The following is a 20,287-nucleotide window of genomic DNA, read 5'->3' as shown; positions in this document are numbered from 1 at the left end:
ATTTTATAAATTATATAAATATAAATATATATATAAAATAAAGGAAACAGAACATGGAGATATGTATGTCAGTACAAAGCTGATGAAGTGTTTCTAAGCTAAATTAGCATGTAATGAGTGTTTTATTTTTATTTTAATTTTGCATTTGGCTGCTAATCAGAAGATAAGTGTTTTAACCCACTAGCTGCTCCGCTAGAGAACAATATATTCCATAAGGCAATCGATTTTTTATGAGGATCCCAAAACCTGTTGCTGTCAAATTGATTCAGACACGCAGCAACCTGCAGGAGCATGCGGAACTGCCCCACAGAGCTTTCTCGTTTCCAGAAAGAGACTGCCACATCTTCCTCCTGCTAGAGTCAAATCACTGAGCTTTTAGTGAGCAGCACAGTGCAGTCCAGGACGTTAGCCACTGGGACAGCACGGCTCCTTCAGAAAGATGAGAACCGTGGAAACCCCATGGGGCAGTTGTACTCAGGTCCAAGGGTCACTAGGAGCCAGAATCAACTCAAAGGTAATGGGGTGGATTTATGCTTCGTGTTAATGTGTACACATACACCTTATGTACATGTTTTTTTCTTTTTTTTTAAACCAAACCAAACCAAAAAACAAAAAGGAAAAGTTCTCTGCATTTCTTGAGCTCCTTTGCCATCACCAGCTCCATCCAGGCTGGAATTCCTGCCCCACTGATGGTGACTTTCCTCCCGCCTCTGTCCTCGTCTCAAACTGGACTGCTCTTTCCAAGAGGACTTCTGAAAGTAGTTTTAAAACAGCTTTGGGAATGGCAGTGGTAGAGTCTGTAATAAAAACTTTTTTTCTTCAAGTATACTGGCTTCGGTGGACCAGCCTGCTATCTGAGAGAAATATATTCTAAACTCCATATAGCTTACATAAAAACAAAATTGTTCTTTCAAAAAGATACAAACATTATGATTCATATATTAAATTCTGAATTTATGTGTCATAAGATTAGGAACTGAGATGCCAATGATAACACTTGTGTCTCACTAAGTTGACCCAATGTGTGGTGACCTGGCAGAACAGATTAGAACTGCCCCTTAAGATTTGGTGTTGTCCCTACCATCGTGTGCTGTTATTCTAAAGGCTACATGTCTTGAGTGGTTGGAATCCATCAGAGGCTGAGGGAAAATGACAAGCAGACTTTTCCATTAAGATTTACAGCCTCAGCAGCCCAGGTGGAGGGTCTGTGTGAGTTGGAACTGACTCAGTGGGTACGAGTTTTCTGTGTCAGGTTGAGAGGGAGGGGCTCCAAGAATCTTTATAAAAGTAGATTGCCAATTCCTTTTTCCTCTAGGTTCTGGATGCCAGCCTTTCAGTCAGCAGCCTAAGCATCATGCCCACAGGGATCCTTTCAATGAAATGTAGCTTTCCAGAGGAATACTGGCTAAAGACATGGAATCAGAGAGTAATACAGTGAGAAATGTGGAAAATGACACGAGGGCTAACTTTTTCTTTTTATGTTATTTATTGAGAATTACTCAAACATTATAATCTTGTAACAGAAAGCTTGAGGACATGATAACAAATACCACAAAAGAAATCTTTATGTCCTTGGGACCCATCTGAAATGAAGAGAGGAAATGCAAACACAGAGGGGTATACCTGCAGGACAAGATGTTGGTCTGTTTTTTCCTGGCCCCAGGTTTTAAGCCAACTTATTCTCAGATAAACTCACAGACTAATAGAGATGTTTACAATTAGGGTTTGTGGTTTGTTTGTTTGTTTGTTTTAAGTCATAAAACCAATTACTTTATTGCAGCTATAAAAAAGAGGCAGTATAATTGATAAAATAATTAGGGAAGAATATTTAGAATATTTTAAGATTTAAAATAGAAGGACATTTTACAAAAAACTGTTGGAAATAAAATTCTTAAACTATATGTAGAAATGTAACATTACAGAGTATTTTATAAAATATAGAGAAATAGAAAAGGAATTACAATTAGTTACTTAATTGAAACTCCCCAGCTCACTCACTCAGTCACTGCTATTCAGAATGGACTCATAGAGCTGACCCTTCCAAGGCAGAAAATCCCGTAGGAGGAGATCACCCACCTTTCTCCCTGGCACCTGATGGTGGATTTGACCCCCACCCCCAGAGGGGCTTGGTCTTTGCGTTAGCAACAAAACTCTCTATGGACTACCCCACCAGAGTACCTTTAATTTAAACTATTTAAATATACTAAATGTTTGAATTAATTTATTACAGGTAATTTGGTATGCTTTCTATTATTATTATGATTCCTCATAATTAACTGTGCTGCTTTTAAGGATAACTTCATTTTTGTGTTGTCACAGAAGAATAATGTCAACCTGAAGTCATTAAAGACAGACAAACCAGATTCTGAGGTAAGTTTCCCCCTTTAGATCTGGAATATCTAATACTCTTAGATATAATAATACTTTTTAGTCAGTATTGACAAAAGAGTTATAATTTAACATTTATGCTTTATAGGAACAAGCCAAGATAGCAAAGCTTGGACTTAAACTGGGTTTGCTCACTTCTGATGCGGACTGTGAAATTGAGAAATGGGAAGATCAGGAGAATGAGATTGTTCGATATGGACGGAACATGTCCCGTATAGCCTATTCTCTCTATTTATTCACTAGGTAAATAGAATTACATTTTGATCTTTTTAAGTCAACATAATAATATCTGGTGCCATCTCAATGAGAGATAGGTTAACTATCAAATATATCATGGTGGTGGTGGTGGTACAGATTGTTTGTGCCAAATTACTAATCTAAAGGCCAGTGGTATGAATGATTACCATTAGGTGATTAAAACAGGAAGACAATTTTAATTTCTATTTAGAAGGTGTCCTCTCTTAGCTTTATATCAGTGGAAATCAGGAAACATGTCATATATAATTTTATGCAAGTCGTTCATTACATACAGATCAGAAAATAGAGCTCTAATACCTACCATGGGAGACCTCAACAAGCTGCCAAGTCTCTATGAATCATCATTCATTATGCAGCAGGTGATTTTTCTACCTCCATCTTGTTCATACTGGAAGACCCTGGAGGAAATTCCTAGTAAACATCAATGCTGATCACATTCCAGTCTTCTGTCAGAGAAATCTATATATAAACCAGAACAAAGACTAAAACCTATTCAAGATGAATCTGAATCACAGTGACCCTCCATTGGGTTTCATAGTGAATCTCCTTGGAGGCTATTAATCTGAGTCAGTATATATGGTATAGTAATTCCACTCTGCTCAGTATTTATGTTATCTACTCAGTATTCTCTTCTAGGATATTCTCGAAGACAGACTTGAAATTGTTTAATCATTTTCTGAAATTTTACCTTTTTCAATTTGGGGAACCTGGAAAATACACATCCAGCTTTCTGCCCCATCTTCTACCTCATACTGATTTTGAAAAGATCATCATCAGCAAGATCATTCCTGTAAATTGTGTTCTTGAATAGAACCCACTTTTTTTGCCTAGAGATTCATATTTGTAATTAATAAAATGCTAGTGCAGATTATTTCAGATAGGAGGGTGAAGAGCAGGGAAGAAACAGTCCTTAGAAGGTCCACTTTCCCGGCTCATGAGATACTCTACCTCAGACAATTCTTGAAAAAGAAAGCAGAAATTATGTTCAAAAGAATTTATTGTTACTACTCAATTTCAGATCTTCTGATTCATGACTAGTCCGTTGTTTTGGGTTTTTTCCTTTTTCTTTTCTTAATGAATTTTCTTGATCTTTATGCTGTCCAGGTAAACCCTATGTTACCAACAAGATCTCTTCCTAAGTGTTTCTTTAAAGCTAAGTAAGTCTTTTTCTTTAAAACTAAGTAAGTCTTTATGTCAAACTTGGAGTTAAGTCAGAACATAAGCACATAGAGAAGGCCCAGAGTCTTTTTAGTGATTTAAACACTGTACTTAAAGCAAGTGAAGGTGATTATGATGAATTGCTGGAATTAACCGGTCCTTTCAAAGTGAGGGCACACATTTAAGGGCAGTCATGAGTTTTGCAAGTGAGAAATTTGGAAACTGGGACTCAATTGTAATTTACTTTTCTTTCTTTTTTTTTAATGTGTTTTTTTTAAAATTTTTTTTTTTTTCTTATTTTTGTGTGCGTGTACCGTCAAATCAGATCTGACTGGTACTGGAGGAGATTGCCCCTCCTTCCCTGGCAGAGCATCTGGTGGATTCGAACCGTGTACCTCTGGGATTGTAGTTGCAGCTTCTTGCCACTAGGCCACCAGAGCTCCCCTGTAATTTACTTTTCTTACACAGAGTTCTTACTTCTTTTTAGTAATTTTCAGTATGATAATTAACCAGCGTTCTGATGAGAGTGATAGCACAAATATAATTCTTTTTAGAGCTCCAATTGAAGCGTAAATGACATGCCCCATCAAAGCTAGTTGTCTGAGTTCTGACCAGAGGTGGTAGTAGAATCAGATTGTTATTGTGCACAGGTGAGTCGGTTTAGACTCCCAGAAGCATGATGGGCCAGAATAGAACTGCCAGTAGTGCTCGCAAGGCTGTAGGTCTTTATAGATGCAGACTATGAGCCACATCTTCCTGTGGAATGGCTGTTGGGTTTGAACTGCTGACCTTTAGATTGGGAACTGAGCACTGAACTGATGTAACACCAGGACTTGTTTCAAAATTAGAAATGAGCATTTACTGGCTTTTGATTGATCATCTTTCCACTATATAACAAAGATTAAAAAAAAAAAAAGCAAAGGCCTTTTGAGTAATGTATGCTACAAACGCATATATTTATGAAACATAATGAAAAGGTTAAAAAGTAAAAAGGCCAAGTAAAACTTAGGCATAAGTCACCAGTTTGAAAATTTCTTTGTATTATAAAATTTACATTTGTTTACTTGAACTGAAAAAAATACTATATAAGGAGTTGCTTTAAAAAGAAAATCCTATCCAATATGATTAATCTGCTAAATATTATTCCTCAAAATTCTGGATCTTTTAATACATAAAATGCTCTGAGATTATATATTAGAAAGTTAATTTCCAAGCAATAATTTTCCTTAATAATTTTACTTCAGAGGAGAAGGGCCACTGAAAACATCCCAAGATTTACTTCATCAGCTGGAGGTAGGAAAATATAAAATATGTATCTGTTTATAGAATATTTTCATCTATTTGTGGGAACTTTTTGCTGGTTGTCAACAAATCATATTCATGTGTTACTGGGGTTATATCTTCAGAGAGCCATGATTCAGTTCATAACATCTGGTATCTCTCACACCAAAAAAATCTTTTAAATTATTCCTTTTATCTGTGTAGCCTTATTTTTCAGTTACCCCCCATCATATACTATTCTCACAAGTTAATTAGCCAGAGTGCTCCTTAGAGGCGAGCATAGTAAAGCTTCAGCTCACATACTTTGGGCATGTTGTTAGGAGGGACTGTTCCTTGGAAAGAGGCTTCCTGCTTGAAAAGGTGGAGGTTTAGTGAAAGGGAGACCTTCATTGATAGATTGACACTGACTGTAGCAATGGGGTCAAGTGTGTCAGAGATGATGAGGATGGCACAATACAGGATAGAGCTCAGATCTGTTGTTCATAGGCTCACTACAAGTCATACTTAACTTGATGACACCCAACGTGTTAACAGTGAATAATAGAAAACCAGTATGAATTGATTCACTCAAAATGGATAGTTAAGAAATGTGGATAGGTGGCAGGTTTTATTTGGCTTAGTTGGAAGCAGGAAACTTCTCACTCTTTGGACCTCATGCTCTAAGTTTTACTAGCTCTTTCTAATAGGACTCTGTAGTAGCCTTTAGGGAGTTGTTCTGCTAGCCTGAAGGTGGCGCCTCTCTGGTGGTCTGAGTTCACCAGTGGCTCTTCAAGATGGTTAATCCCCTCCTGTACAGTTTACAGCTCATTAAACCCCACTGGGGTCAGCTCTAAGTCGATTCATCAGACTGGACATGTGTGAGTTTTGGAGGGTATTAGGAGGTGAGCCTGCTGGGTTCTCAGGTTTAATTTGTTTGGCTAAGGATGTAAGTCTGTGTGCTCCTCCAGGGCAGTTGAAGGCCTCTACATCAGAGGACCCTTTCCTGGGATTCATTTTGCATCAGGTTTGTAAAAACCTTCTGAATGCAGTTACATTCTTGCATTGTGTTGGTTATGACAGAAAGTTTAGCAGTTCTCTAACAGGCTTGTTAAAATAGGTTTTTCAATTCTATATAAAAATTATTAATGTTTCCACCTTTGAGATACAGTGATGTTTTTTCCTTTCTACCAGGCTTTTGCCACAGAGGGCTTAAAACTTGCTTCAAGTGTGCAAGCTTTCTCAAAACAGGTGAGCATAGCCATCTGCCTGGGGTGCTGGGGACGTCATGTTTAACTGCTTGGGTGGCCTATTTTTAAGGCAGGACACAAGGTCTGAAAGATTGAGTTTGGTTGAACATGTTCTAAGTTCTTAAATTTCATTTCAGTTGAAAGATGACGACAAGCTTATGCTTCTCCTGGAAATAAATAAGCTAATTCCTCTATGCCACCAGCTGCAAACAATAACTAAGACCCCATCGCCGAGTAAAGTGTTTCTAAAGGTAAAAAAGGGTGGATGATCCAAGGAGACACTAGGGAAACTCTGACGCTTCTCTTTTTACCATGTTAGTACCAGGCACTTATTTTTTGGTCGCCCCCCCCCCCAATAAAGTAATACTATCCACAGAGTAACAATTTCTATTTCTCATGCCTTGACTGCAAGAATCATTATGCTACTGTGCTTGACCATAGTACTGACAAGTTCACTGATTGGCCATGTTTGTTACAGCACAGGACTGCTGCCCTTCTCAAGTTATCACATGTTTAACTTGGTCCAAAACTCCTTATGGTCAAGGCTCCTAAAATTTGCTTTAAGAGAATTTGGGTTTGTTTCCACAAAATAGTATACTACTGTAAGGTAGAGGATTCAGTGCCACTCTTTGAAGGCTGAAACAGAAAGCTGGGTTTTCTCCTCACTCTTCCCAGGGTTCCATAAAGCAGACATATGACTTGGACACTCTTGTGTCAGCTTTTGAGACTTTGGAGCCGTTTCCACAGTGGAAAAATGTCATTTTTAAGCTATCTATATATTTTTTTAAAGTACCACTTTAGAACTTGATTTGTGTACTTTCTGACACTGTAGGTTGACAAATGTGTAACAAAGGCAAGATCCATGATGGCCATCTTGATCCAGCTTCTCTCACTGTGCTATAAACTGAAGAAGGTGAGACAGCTTTTCTCTTTTAAACTTATTTTTAAATATTGGCTTAAAATAGTAGTTACTAAGTACAAGTAAAATAGAAACTAATTAACTCTTTCCAACTCCAGGTGGAAAGCAGATGGGTCTCAGTTACTAATAAAGACCCCATGGATGGCAGAAGTTGAGATTTGGGGAATCTGTCTTTGGAACATCATACAACAAATTGTATTTTTAGAAAGCAAATGCTCCTTTATATTTTAAGAATTTCAACAACTTTATTAAGAAAGTATTGAAGTCTTGCTTTATTTTCTTATCATGAAAGGGTTTGTGAAGTTCTTGGACAACTAATATGTGCCCCTTGTAGTTGCTAGAATTGTAACTGCAGTGTGATTTTAAAATGAAATATTGTAACGAATGTTCTTTAAAAAGTCAAACCAAATATTACAAATGTCTTAATGGCAGTTCAATCCAAAGAAGCCTTTTAAAATATGCTCCCCTTTGGCATAGTTAACCTTACCTGTTCATCCTCTAGAACACTAATTTTCAATAGACAGGCAATAGTCTGGGTGAATGCAGGGTTTCTTTAGGTCTTTTGGCTTAGTCCCTCTGTCCAGCAAGTGTGTTACAGGTCTCAGCTGCCCCTTTTGCCTGAGATTATCCATGCCAGCACTCGCCATGCTCCTTAGCAGGTGTGTCTCACGTGATGAGTTGTCTGTAAATGCTACTTGTGTCGCTCCCCACTCCCGAAAGCAGGGTCTTGGTGCTCCCTGGAGGGACTCACGAGAAGATGGCCATCTTAACTCTAGGCCCAGCATCTCTGGCTTCTGTGTGCTGGAATTCTAAGCCATTGTGCTGACTTAAAAACAGTTTCTGAACTTTCCTCTCTCAGTTGTGCTTGATAGTGGATCATGTAAAAGACTGAGAATAGTCGAACTAAGCAGCTGTAAAAATAAATTCTGAATCATATTTTATAGAAGTGGTTTTGTTTGGAATGCTCATTATAAAATAAACATGTTACTTAGCCTTTTTACTTAGGGCTTATAGCTTTTTTTATTACAAAATAGTATTTTGATTAAAAAGATCTGGTTCTCATATTCTCTTCTTGTGATATAGCAAACTTTGTTTTGGACCCGCATCATGGGGCTCATAGTCCAGTGTTCTGAAGTCTCTTTCTTTTGGTACATTTCAGCTGCCAAATAGCATTAAGAGAGTAATGTAACCTTGTCTGATGCTCCCTGTCTGGATCAGCCACTATTATCAATATGAACAAAAGAGCCTACAGAACCACAGTACCACCAATTACCAGCCACTATTTGACCAACTCCCAAACTTTTATGATGGTTCTTTTCCCTTTGAACAGTGGAAAAGTGTCTCTAGCTGGTTCTAACTAATGAATTCACCTTAGAGGCATAGGAAGAAATGACCTAAAAACTCCTAAGTCCTTCATCTGCACTTACCATGCACTCAGCTGCTAACAGCCTTTATAAAGTGCTTTTTAAGCAGTCAAAATCATTAAGAATAATTTTAGACCCTGAAATAAAAGTATTTTAAATTATAAAAATGGTGGGATATGAGGCAGTGTTCTATGTAAAATAGATGATTTTTTTCAGCACCTTCCTATCTTTGTCCTGTGAATGTTGTTGTTATGTGCCGTTGAGTCGCCTGTGACTCATAGCAACCCTATGTACAACAGCCCTAAACTCCGCTCTGTCCTGTGCCAATTGCACTGTCTCTGACACTCCCATCCTAATTATCCCAGTCACTGAATCAATCCACCTCATAGAGGGCCTTCCTCTCCTGCACCGTCCCTCCACCCTCCCAAGCATGATGTCCCTCTCCAAGGACCGGTCTCTCCTTACTACATGTCCAAAGGGCTGAAGAGCAGTGGTGTCTCTCTGGAGACTAAGGTGCGTCTGATACAGGCCATAGTCTTTGCAATCACCTGTTATGCATCAGAGAGTTGGACAATGACCAAGGAGGATAGAAGGAGAACTGATGCCTTTGAGCTGTGGTGCTGGAGAAGAGTACTGAGAATACCATGGACTGCTAGGAAAACAAACAGATTTGTCCTGGAGAGGGTTAAACCGGGTCCTGTGAATAGTCATCAGTAATCATTGTTTATGCTGCTAGCAGTGAAGATGTTCTGGTTTGTGCTGTTCAATTCTGTACCATCAATATAGGTGTTTTTGGTTACTCCCCATCTCTCATTCTGTGGGTGTGTTTAGGATAGACACACTAGCTAGCAATCAAGTTAGAATAAGGTTTATTTTGGGAATCAAAAATTATTTTTATTTACAAAATACTTTTACATACTTGAAAGGGGTACACTGTCTTATGAAAAAAATGCAAATGGTGGTAAGGTAGGGATAACCTTAATAGCATAAGAAGGTAGAGAACTAAGAAGTATTTACCTAACAGCTGATTTCTGTAATAAATTATATAGTTTATTTCAAAACAGGCCTATTTAAACATATGCGTTATAGCCCTTAAGGAAAACACTTAACATTTTTTATAAAGTCATTTTTTTAAAAAAAAAAATTTATGTAAGTACCCAGCCTGAGTAAATCTGGTGGGTTTGGCTGTGTTTTTCTTTTTTTTAAATTCTTTTCAGTTTTGTTGTGTCCTCTTAATTAAGTGCTATGAAAGCCTTTATTTTGTTCAAAGACATCTGTTCCTTTAAACTGCAAATACTCAGTAACTTTGTTGTTGGTTATCCCATAACAGAGTGAGCTGCTACAGAGTTTGTACTGCAATAATCAGCTTACTGAATTATGCTTCTTCCATGTTAGGGAAGCCCTTGGTATATGTCTCTTATGAAGTCATAGCATTATCGCCTACTATATCAGAGAGGAAGGCCATCCCAGTACCTCTCCTCTACACCTGAGGAGAGCCTGGGAGGCAAAAGGCACTGTCCCTTGTGGGACGGGTTAGATATTTTTGGTGGTGCCATACTGATAATATGCTGGACTTGAAGGCTAGTAGGTTTTTGTTTCTTAAAACCTTAAACTGAAAGGCAATAATAATAGCCATGCTGTAACAGTCAAAGAAAATATATATATAATATATAAATGTAGTATTTACTTTTGGGCTCTAAGATGAAAGGTAAATAATTTTTACTTTGCTACTTAAAATTTGTTTTTGAAATTTTCCTCAAAGTGCATTTTAAAAGGTATAATCAGAGAAGCACCCCTTGATATCAATTGTTAGAAAGAGAAGTAAGAGGAACAGAATACCTGGACAGGGTAGATCTGGGAAGCAGGAAACAAGGAAACCAAGGTTTGCTACAAATGGTGGAGAAGGAAACCCAGGTAAGTGACGGCTTAGGCCTCCCCTCTCCTGTAGGCTGGATGTTAAGAGGAGGCTGCATACTTGCTCTTCTCCTTTACTGCCCAGACGGTCAGATCACACAGGGAACAATAATACTTGGTGCTGCTATTTACTTCAGCTCAGTTTTCAGGATGTAATGTTGTCGTGTTAATACGTTTCACCACCACTTCTTCATATTGTTGTTCTGTCAGTAACCCTTCTGTTATGCTTTTACTTTCTTCAAATTTGGGTAACACAACTGCAATGTAGCCTTCAGTAGATGGCTGGGGGGAAAAAAAGAATATTCAGCTTTACCAGATGATTAAAAATCTTATAAAATGTATGGGTGGAATTGTACTCTCCAGCCTACCCCACCCCTCAATCTGCTCACTTTCTTCTTTTTTACCTTCTCTTGAAGAATGGATGGCTTATGGAGAATGTTTTCGTTTACTTCCATCAACCGTCCTCTAACACAGCTAATTAAAAACATAGAAAAGATTTTTTTCTTTTTTTAATAAAAGCAGCACCTCTTTTTTTCCTTTTAAAGTGTAGTTAGAAAGTAACTTACCTAGATATGGTGTATTCATCTCCATCTGAACAATAAATTTTACACAAAGGTGCAAGTTCTGTTAGAAACTGTGCTCCCTAGGTAATAAAAGGAAAGGAGGAATTAATTCATGTACATTTTTAGTCTCCTTTGAGAAGGAGTCCTCAGACTTATTATAGTACCTAACATTCCTATTATTGGTGTTTCAAATAAAATTTATCTGCCTAAAAACCACTCATTTATATAATGGACACCTGCAATGTGCACCGAGATATCCTAGGCTCTAGGGAAAAAAACAGCATAGGCTTAAGACTTACTGCTACCCTCACAGAATAATCAACTGTCTAGAACAGTTAAAGAACGTATTTTATCAAGTGTAAATGAGAAAGCTACATATAACCAGGTGTAAAGATCGAAAAATTAGGAAAATTCTTGTTATCTTCTGTCCAGTCACCTGCAACTCATAGTGACCTTATGTATAACAGCCCTAAACTGTCTTGTGCCAAATCTCACCATCTCCAACACACCTACCCAGACCACTCTTCACTGAATCAATCCACCTCATAGAGAGTCTTCCTCTGCTGCACTCTCCCTCCACCCTCCCAAGCAAGCATGACGTCCTTCTCCAAGGATTGGTCTCTCCTTGCAAAATTTCCAAAGTATGCCTCCAAGGAGCAGCCTGGTTTAACCCTCTCTTGGACGAACCTGTTCATTTTCTTAATAGTCCATGGCATATTCAATACTCTTCTCCAACACCACAGCTCAAAGACATCAATTTTCCTTCTATCATCCCTGATGCATTGTAAGTGATTGCAAAGACCATGGCCTGTATCAGGTGCACCTTAGTCTCCGGAGTGACATCATTGCTCTTCAATACTTTGGAGAGGTCTCTAACAGCAGACTTTCTCATCACAATACGTCGTTTGAGTTCTTGGCTGCTGGTGCCAAGAGTGTTGACTGTGGAGCCAAGCAAACTAAAGCTATTAACAGTCTCAATCTCTTCACCATCCATCCTGATGCTGCCAATTGGCTCAGTGGTGAGAATCTTTGTTCTTGATATTGAGCCTCAATCCACATTAAAGGCTGCAGTCTTTGACCTTGTGCAGAAAGTGCTTCACGTCCTCAGTTTCAGCAAGCAGGTTTGTGTCATCTGCATAACGCAGACTGTTGATGAATCTTTCTCTAATTCTGATGCCACACTTCTCATACAGCCCAGCCTCCCATAATTGGACAGAGGAATGCAGTAATATACAAAGTTAGTTTAAGATTCCTGCCTTTTTTTTTATAAAAGAATTTACTAGCTGAAGCAATGATATGATTTTCTGATTTAAAACAAAATGTACTTTGAAAAACATTTGGAGAAAACAGGAAAATGTTAAGTATTAAAACAGAAATAAGGGGGGGGAGCAGGATTCTGGGAACGGGGCAGAGTGCTGGTGGGTCAAAGGTGGAGGAGCCACAGTAATGGACATGTTTCTGAAGATTCGCCGCCACAAGACCACCTTCTTCATTGACGCCAAGGAGTCGAGCACCGTGTTCGAGCTGAAGCTCATTGTTGAGGGCATTCTTAAACAGTCACCTGAAGACCAACGTCTGTACAAGGACCACCAGCTCCTGGAGGACGCCATGACACTGGCCAAGTGGCTTCACCAGTCAGACAGCGAGACCCCAGACCTGGCCACCACGGGGCCAGCCTTCCGGGTGGATGGCATGTTTGAGGCCCTGAACATCGAACCCTTCTCCAGCCCAGAAGAGCTGCCAGAGGAATGAGGCCGCAGGATTCCAGAAGCGGCGCCAAAGAACAGGCAGGGTGGTGCCTCCCCAAAGAGATCTGGGTGTTTAAAAAAAATAAAAATATTTAGCCGGCTCCCTTTAACAAGGAGAAAAGACTACGTTCAGGCCTCTTTCTCTGCAAGTGCTATGGCATGACCACCATTTCCTGCATCTCACTATTCGAATGTTTATGTGGGGATGTTCCTGGGAACCTGCTACAGCGGTCACTCATCACACTCTTTTCCCCTGAATCGCATTAGCTTCATTCTTCTGCCAGCTTCATTTCAAAATACTAATGTGCAGTGCTCCCTTCTTTTGGGAGGCACTGGAGGGGACGGTCTCAGATGGTGTATCTACAGCTGGCCTGTATCAAAGCTGATGTACTTTGGTCCCTTTTGTCACCTTCTGAGAGAATAAATTCTTGGCACTGATGAAAATAAAAAATTAACATCTCTGCTATTGGTTTACTACAGAGGTTCCTCTCTGTTCTTTAGGAGTAAAACAGAATTACTGTTTTAGACAGATCTCACAGGAATTTTGCTGTAGCACAGTCTACAGGGAGTTGTGTTGTTAGCCCAAAGTTTCTGTTCCATGAGAAAGATGGGCAGTTTCTTCTGTGCAATTTACAGCTTCCCAAAAACCCACTGAAGGGTCAGCTTCAGTCGGTTCCAACTCAATGGTACTAACTTTGAGTTCTGAGGTTTTTTAAACTTATATTGTAATCTGGACAATTTAAGAAAAGTGTATGCCCCTTTGTTTCCTGTGAGAAGACAAATTACTTATAATTAATAGGGGATATAAGATCTACCAAAGGTGCCCTCATGGCATTCTGTGTTTCATGTAGGACTGTGAACTAAATCACTTGCTATGCATAGGAAAGCTGGACAGTGGCTAGGGATGACAGAAGAACTGATATCTTTGAGCTGTGGTGCTGGAGATGAGTATTGAATATACCATGGTCTGCTAGGAAAACGAAACAAAACAAAGCTCCCAGTTTCCCTGGAGAAAGATTAATCGTCTGCTCCCATTGAAATATACAGCTTGACAGGGAGTCACCATGAATTGGAATCGGCTGCTGTCAAGTTTGGTGTTGGTTTCTAAGCCTCCATGGCAAATAAGAATAAAGGTATCCAAAAAGAGTGATTTAATCCTAACTTAAGTGAGCTTAATTAGCACAAATTTTTAGTATGAAATCTATAAAGGAATGATGTGGGCATCCACAGAAACTCTGCCAACCAGTGGATTTAAGAGTCTATTATATGTTACTAAAATTTCCTTTATATAATATCCTCTTTTAATAAAATGTATCCATTGTGCCTACCATAGTAGAAAGTAAAGATAACATTTTGTACACAACATTCTGTGGAAGCCTTTAGCAAGAGTGTATTAGCTTGGAAATTACCTAGGAATGGAAAAATGGCAAGGAACAAAATTTATTTCCTCAGACTTTCATTTTTTCACTACACTACTGTGATTTTTATGTTAAAAATAAAGGGTAATTAATGATATGTTAATTTTACAGAACTTGAAGTACTGGTTTAATAAAAAACAGACAAAAACTAGCAGGACCAAAATCTTTTTTTTCCCCAAAAATATTTTCTTACATTGATATCAGAGTTGTCCTTTCACATGCCCTCCTTCCTGGTGAAGATAATAAAGATGGGGCTACTGACCCTAATATCTCCTAAAAGACATCATTTCTTTAGGATAAAAGTTTACTTAAAAGGAATACCTCAAGCTACCAGAAAGGATACTGAGTATATACTACCAGTTTCCAAGAATGTCCTGCTCTATCATGACCATGACAATAGATATTTTAACTACATAATTACAAAATTATAGGACATACCCGTTTAAATTTCCCAGAGACCTTGTTCTGAAGTCTGCTACAGTTGGTACTAATCTGATAGGAAATGCTTTCAATCGTTTTTCCACGTTGAAGAACTGGATGAGATCCTGCCAGTGTGATGACACATATTCTACAAGAAGCAAAAATGGATCCTATATCATTGGGTATAGTTTGTTCTCTTGCAACAGAGTATTTATACTTGAGTAGGAATATCTCCATTTATTTAGTCAACCTGTTATTTCCCCTTATTCTCCTTTGGCTACTCTTGGGACCCAACTGTCCAAGAAAATAAGCAATGCATTGACAAAAGAGGAGAGAACAAGATTGAATTTCCTTCCTAAGACAAGAGTCCCAGAGGCCTTTCGGCAACACTGGTATAGCAAAGAGAGAAGCCGAGCATGTCTGTATGTACAGGATATTATTACCCCAGGCTTCTTCTGAGCTCTGCTAATTCAGGGGTTAGACACAATCTAGCTATTTCTAGGAGTAGCTGAGTGAAGGTACGGTCCTCCATTTGGATGTTTGGGTAATCAGTTAGGTTTATTTCTTTAGATAGACTCACTAGGCAGCACAGACTAAATCATGCCAGTGGTTTAAGAATATTATTTCAAGACAGTGAAAGGTAGTAATTTAATTGGCACATGTTTAATCGAAGAACATAAGCAGGAAAAAGAAAAACTAATACTAAGATTGTGACCATTTTAAGTTCCCAATCTGCTTACCTGTTAGAGTGCTGTAGTATACAGTGGTCTTCACAGGGTTTCCCTTTGACATCTGGGAGCATAAACAAGTTTTCAATTAAAATTACAACATTTTTCAATACCTGACTGCTGATGGATGCAGTCAGCAGGAGGCTTCTCTGGTTCACAGAGCCACAATAATTATAAAGACTGAACAAATACTAATCACTGGTGTCTCTTCATTACTTAAAGACTCAGAGTTTTCCAATAAATTACCTCAAATGATTTGACCCAGACTCAAGCATTTACTCAGTTAAAGTGATTAATTCCTTTCTCTAGCATGCTTTATCACGACTTAAATGCACACACCAGCACACTGACTGAACCACATCAAACACACTGTTGGCATCAAGTCAATTTCTATGCAAAGCGACCCTCCATTGGGTGTCTGAGGATGTAAATCTTAGGAGACTGCCCATGCCTCACGTCCTCCCAACAAGTCAAGTCCTGTACCATCAGGAGGGAGAAGGGGTAACAGCCCTTAGGGTGTTGGCTGCTAATTCAAAGAACGCACATATACCGGTTTGAATCCAACAAAAGCTTCACGGGAGAAGGTTAGACAGACTCCTCCTGTGTGACTTATGGCCTCCCAAAATCTGCTGGAGTGTCAGCTATGTACAAGTCGGTCCTCTCGATGGCACCAAATATTGCCACTGGTACAAGAAATAGTAACATCAGGCTTCTTAAATAAACCAAGTCAGCTTTCTAAATACCTTTACCACATCCTCTTCTTTCCATCTCTACTGCCTCTACCTTAAGTTACCAGGATATGATGATCACTTAAGTCTTTTAGATGATTAAGGTAGGAAAAAGAACTGAGACCCAATGCTCGCATACTCAAGACTGCTGTAATGTTGCCCCTGCTAACTCGAGGATCTCATACAGGCACACAAGCAAAGCAGCCTTGAATCCACACTGCACACAACAGTCTCAGACTGTCCCCTGCAACATTTGTCGCCTTTGCAAAATGCCATCTCCCTCCTAAAGTGGTCTAAGGCATTCCGACGTGGAAGAAGCACCGAGAAGAGCGCGCCTAGGTTCTATGAAGACACAGGAGTGCCATCGGGCTAATGAGACCCAGCAAAGTCCGACATCAGCAGCCAGGCCTCCTCACTCACCCGCCTTGTACCAGCGAGTGAAGTAGCGGTCCACGAGCGACGGTACTGAAGGCGAGGCGGCCACCGGCTCGGTAGCCATGGCGACCTCCAGCGTGGCCACCCCCGCCTTCCCGGATGCCGCGCAGGCGTCCTTCCGGTGTGCGCTTTGCGTCGTGCGCATGCGTACTGCCTTCCCGTCCCGCAGGCTCCTCCCATTTCTGTTAATCCCGTGCTTTGAAGTCGGAGGTTAAATCGCAGATCAATTACTATAGGGTGGGAAAAATGGAGGGGCCGAGGGTCGGCTGTCTGAACTGGTCGGCTGCCTCGGCCATCGCGGGGCTGCCGAGAAGGCGGGGCGACGTGCGGGACCGCCCTTCTCCGGCCACGCCCCCGCCAGCCTCGCTGACGTCGTGCTCGCCGCCGTCTGGCGCGTGTCGGGCCTACCTTGCGGCCTGTCACCTCCTCTATGGCCGTCCTTTCCTCCGCCGTAGACCCCGGGATCGAACTCTAGGCCGCAGTGGCCTGCTAGCCCCGAGGCCCAGCCTGCGCCCTGAGAGGTCCGGAGCCGAGCATTGATCGCGGCGCGTGCACGATCCGGGCGGACTCCCGGAGGCCGGCTGCGCGTGGCCCAGGAGGGCTAGGTCCCTAGAGCGGGGCGCAGGTGAGAGTGTGCGATCCGCTCAATTCGGGGCCGCAGGCCGGGCCTTGCCTGCCCGGAGATGTCCTGATGAAGGTGGTGACCCTCCAGCTCCTGCCTGCTCTTGGCCGGGGAGTGCATTGTGGCATTGACAGGGCGTGAATCGCCTTCACTGAGCCTGAGGTTCTGCTGGCTTATTCAGGTCTTTACCTGCGGCCATACTGGGCTTTGGTCCGGGGAAGGACATGTGCTCCTCCGTATGCGCGCTTCTGCAGTCTATTTTCCATTGCAAGGAATTGACATTTCCCGCAGCAAGCTAAGCGAATGAACTTGTCCTAAGTAGAAGTGTCAGTGGTCCGGGACGGGCCTGGAACCTTTTCTCATAGTTCTCTCTTATACCCAGTTCCTTGCTCTTATTAACAAGTTCTCGATGCCACACGTCCTAGTAGCTTACAGAGAACCGCAGAAGTGATGAATAGTGTAGTGTGGTTGATGCAAAGGTTAAGTAGGCCGGCGGCTTTGCAGGTTGAAGGCATGTGACACTAGACTTACTCGTTGCAGCATCGATACTGAACTCATTAGTTACCTCAGTGCTTGTTTTTGGAAACTCGGACTTTGCCCGCTAGGGTGAGAATGACAGGGTGAGCAAAAAGAAGACCAGAGGATTTTCAGCCTGGGGGTTAGAGAGTAGAAGGTGCCCTTCTATTCCATATCCCTGTATAGAAGACACTTGTCAGTTACAGCCCTAGAGATGCAGTGGTTAAATGCTGGATTGCTAATCTCAGGTGGCAGTTTGAACCCACCAGCAGCTTTAGGTAAGAAAAGGTGTGCTAGACAGCTTCCCTCAGGATTACAGTCTTGGAAACCACAGGGTAGGTCTCTTGTCCTGCAGGGTCACTATAAGGAGAAATAGAGCAAAGGATTTGACTTGATGGGTCTTTGGTAGGAGGAGAGCAAGTTCTTTTCAGGTTGTGTTTGATGTCTGTGTAACACTGAATGGTTATCAGAAACATGCTTTGGGTGTTTATTTGGAGGGTACAAATTTAAACATTTACGTTGATTGGCATATTGTTGTTGTTGTTGTTATGTGCCATCGAGCCGTTTCCGACTCATAGCGACCCTATGCACAACAGCTCTAAACCCTGCTCTATCCTGCGCCAACCTCACCGCCTCTGACACACCCATCCCGATTACCCCAGTCACCGAATCAATCCATCTCATAGAGGGTCTTCCCCTCCTGCGCTGTCCCTCCACCCTCCCAAGCATGATGTCCCTCTCCAAGGACCCGTCCCTCCTGGCAGCATATTAGTGACCTATTTAGTATGTGTAGTCATAACCCTTGGGAGCTTTGGTGGCCTAGAGACAAGAAGCTGTGCTGCAATCCTGAAGACATGTGGTTCGAGGCCACCAGCTGCTCTTTGGGATAAAGATGAACAGTCTCCTTCCGTGAAATTAACTGTCTCTGAAAACCCACTGGAAGATTCAGCTATGAGGAGGTCATGTTGTTGTGTTTAACATTTATATGTTACATTGTGTATAACATGCATATGTTACATATAACAAGAAGTCATAGGCTTACCAATGATTAGTTAAGAGGCAGATGGATGAATTGGCAAGGGAAGAAAGTGAAGGAGGTGTCAGAAAGTTAGGGGTAATAGTTCTGTGAACCCTTGTTTATGTGTCGTGGGTTATACATCACATTATTTGTTGTAAAGTGTAGCTGGAGAAGAGCCAAGAAAAAAACCCAAGTTTTTCTGGGAGAGGGTAAAATCAAGTTTTCCTTGGAGACTAGAATTGTGAAGCTCCATCTCACACACTTTGGGCACATGGCCAGGAGATACTCACTGGTCCTTGGAGGAAATCATGTTTGGAAGAATGGAGGGACAGTGCAGGAGGGGAAGACTCCGGATGAGAAGGATTGATACAGTAATGAGGGCAATGGGGTAGGTGTGTCAGAGTCATTGAGACTGGCTCAGGACAGGGCAGGCTTCAGAGCTAGTGTACATAGGGTTACTATGAATTGCAGGCGACTTGTCTTGATTTTTTAGTATCTTTTGTATGAGAGCCCTGATGTGATGGAAGCCCTGCCCTGACAGTAGTCAAAGTGTTTGGCTGTTAACTAAAAGATCAGTTCAAACTTTTCAGTGGGTCTAAGAGAGAAAGATATGGCAGTGCTTTTGTAAAAATTAACAGCCCTTCTTCTTGGTCCTGCCGCCGTAAGTCTCGCCATGTCCGTCTCGCCGGTGAAGCGCCAGAGGATGGAGTCCGTGCTGGACCAGCTCAAGCAGTTCACCACTGTGGTGGCCGACACGGGCGACTTCAATGCCATTGAGGAGTACAAACCCCTCCCTGATCCTCGCCGCAGCTCAGATGCCCACCTACCAGGACCTGGTGGAGGAAGCCATGGCCTATGGGAAGAAGCTGGGAGGGTCCCAAGAGGAACAGGTAACAAATGCCATCGACAAGCTGTTTGTGTTGTTTGGAGCAGAGATCCTAAAGAAAATTCCAGGGTGTGTGTCCACGGAAGTGGATGCCAGACTCTCCTTCGACAAGGACGCCATGATGGCTCGTGCCCGGCACCTCATCGAGCTCTATAAGGAAGCCGGCATCAGCAAGGACCGGATCCTCATCAAGCTTTCCTCCACGTGGGAAGGAATCCAGGCTGGGAAGGAGCTGGAGGAACAGCATGGCGTGCACTGCAACATGACACTGCTCTTCTCCTTCGCCCAGGCCGTGGCCTGTGGCGAGGCAGGGGTGACGCTCATCTCCCCCTTCGTGGGCTGAATCCTCGACTGGCATGTGGCAAACACTGACAAGAAGACCTTCGAGCCCCTGGAGGACCCGGGGGTGCAGAGTGTCACTAAGATCTACAACTACTACAAGAAGTTTGGCTACAAGACCATTGTGATGGGCGCCTCCTTCCGCAACACCGGCGAGATCAAGGCGCTGGCGGGCTGTGACTTCCTCACCATCTCCCCAAAGCTGCTGGGCGAGCTGCTCAAGGACACCAGCAAGCTGGTGCCCACACTCTCAGCCAAGTCAGCCCAGGCCAGTGACCTGGAGCAGGTACACCTGGATGAGAAGGCCTTCCGCTGGCTGCACAACGAGGACCAGATGGCCGTGGAGAAGCTCTCGGAC

General features: G+C 41.7%; 2 protein-coding genes and 2 pseudogenes across 2 annotated transcripts in view; 3 read left to right on the top strand and 1 right to left on the bottom strand.

Moving 5' to 3' along the window:
- The window catches only part of CTNNAL1 (catenin (cadherin-associated protein), alpha-like 1), a 66,013-nt gene extending 58,628 nt beyond the window's left edge, over positions 1 to 7,385 (top strand). Inside the window, exons 13-19 of the mRNA XM_006886918.1 lie at positions 2,320 to 2,370; positions 2,477 to 2,631; positions 5,049 to 5,097; positions 6,256 to 6,312; positions 6,449 to 6,562; positions 7,144 to 7,224; positions 7,302 to 7,385. Coding sequence (XP_006886980.1) covers positions 2,320 to 2,370; positions 2,477 to 2,631; positions 5,049 to 5,097; positions 6,256 to 6,312; positions 6,449 to 6,562; positions 7,144 to 7,224; positions 7,302 to 7,385 — 591 coding nt within the window. The remainder of the gene's footprint in view (positions 1 to 2,319; positions 2,371 to 2,476; positions 2,632 to 5,048; positions 5,098 to 6,255; positions 6,313 to 6,448; positions 6,563 to 7,143; positions 7,225 to 7,301) is intronic.
- A 3,261-nt stretch (positions 7,386 to 10,646) lies between these two features.
- Positions 10,647 to 16,612, bottom strand: FAM206A (family with sequence similarity 206, member A). The gene is made up of 6 exons (XM_006886985.1): positions 16,534 to 16,612; positions 15,398 to 15,449; positions 14,676 to 14,805; positions 11,075 to 11,151; positions 10,913 to 10,982; positions 10,647 to 10,790 (listed from the first exon to the last, which is right to left on the bottom strand). The coding sequence occupies exons 1-6, from the start codon at positions 16,610 to 16,612 to the stop codon at positions 10,647 to 10,649; spliced, it is 552 nt and encodes a 183-aa protein (XP_006887047.1).
- LOC102848653 lies at positions 12,518 to 12,915 on the top strand (annotated as a pseudogene).
- A 2,765-nt stretch (positions 16,613 to 19,377) lies between the features above and the next one.
- LOC102848927 lies at positions 19,378 to 20,287 on the top strand (annotated as a pseudogene).

Source organism: Elephantulus edwardii, unplaced genomic scaffold (genome assembly GCF_000299155.1).
Source record: "Elephantulus edwardii isolate Elephantulus edwardi_28Jun2011 unplaced genomic scaffold, EleEdw1.0 scaffold00052, whole genome shotgun sequence".
NCBI classification, from domain to species: Eukaryota; Metazoa; Chordata; class Mammalia; order Macroscelidea; family Macroscelididae; genus Elephantulus; species Elephantulus edwardii.
The sequence above is the reverse complement of the archived record's forward strand: the minus strand, read 5'-3'. Positions and strand labels throughout refer to the sequence as shown.

Bases quoted from the DNA above. Each gene is read 5' to 3' on its own strand.
- FAM206A (XM_006886985.1), bottom strand. From the start codon at position 16,612: ATGGCTACCGAGCCGGTGGCCGCCTCGCCTTCAGTACCGTCGCTCGTG. The intron at 15,450-16,533 runs GTGAGTGAGGAG...TTATGCTCCCAG, and splicing joins CACTCGCTGGTACAAGGCGG to ATGTCAAAGGGAAACCCTGT. The intron at 11,152-14,675 runs GTATGTCCTATA...TTTATTACCTAG, and splicing joins TCTCTGGGAAATTTAAACGG to GGAGCACAGTTTCTAACAGA.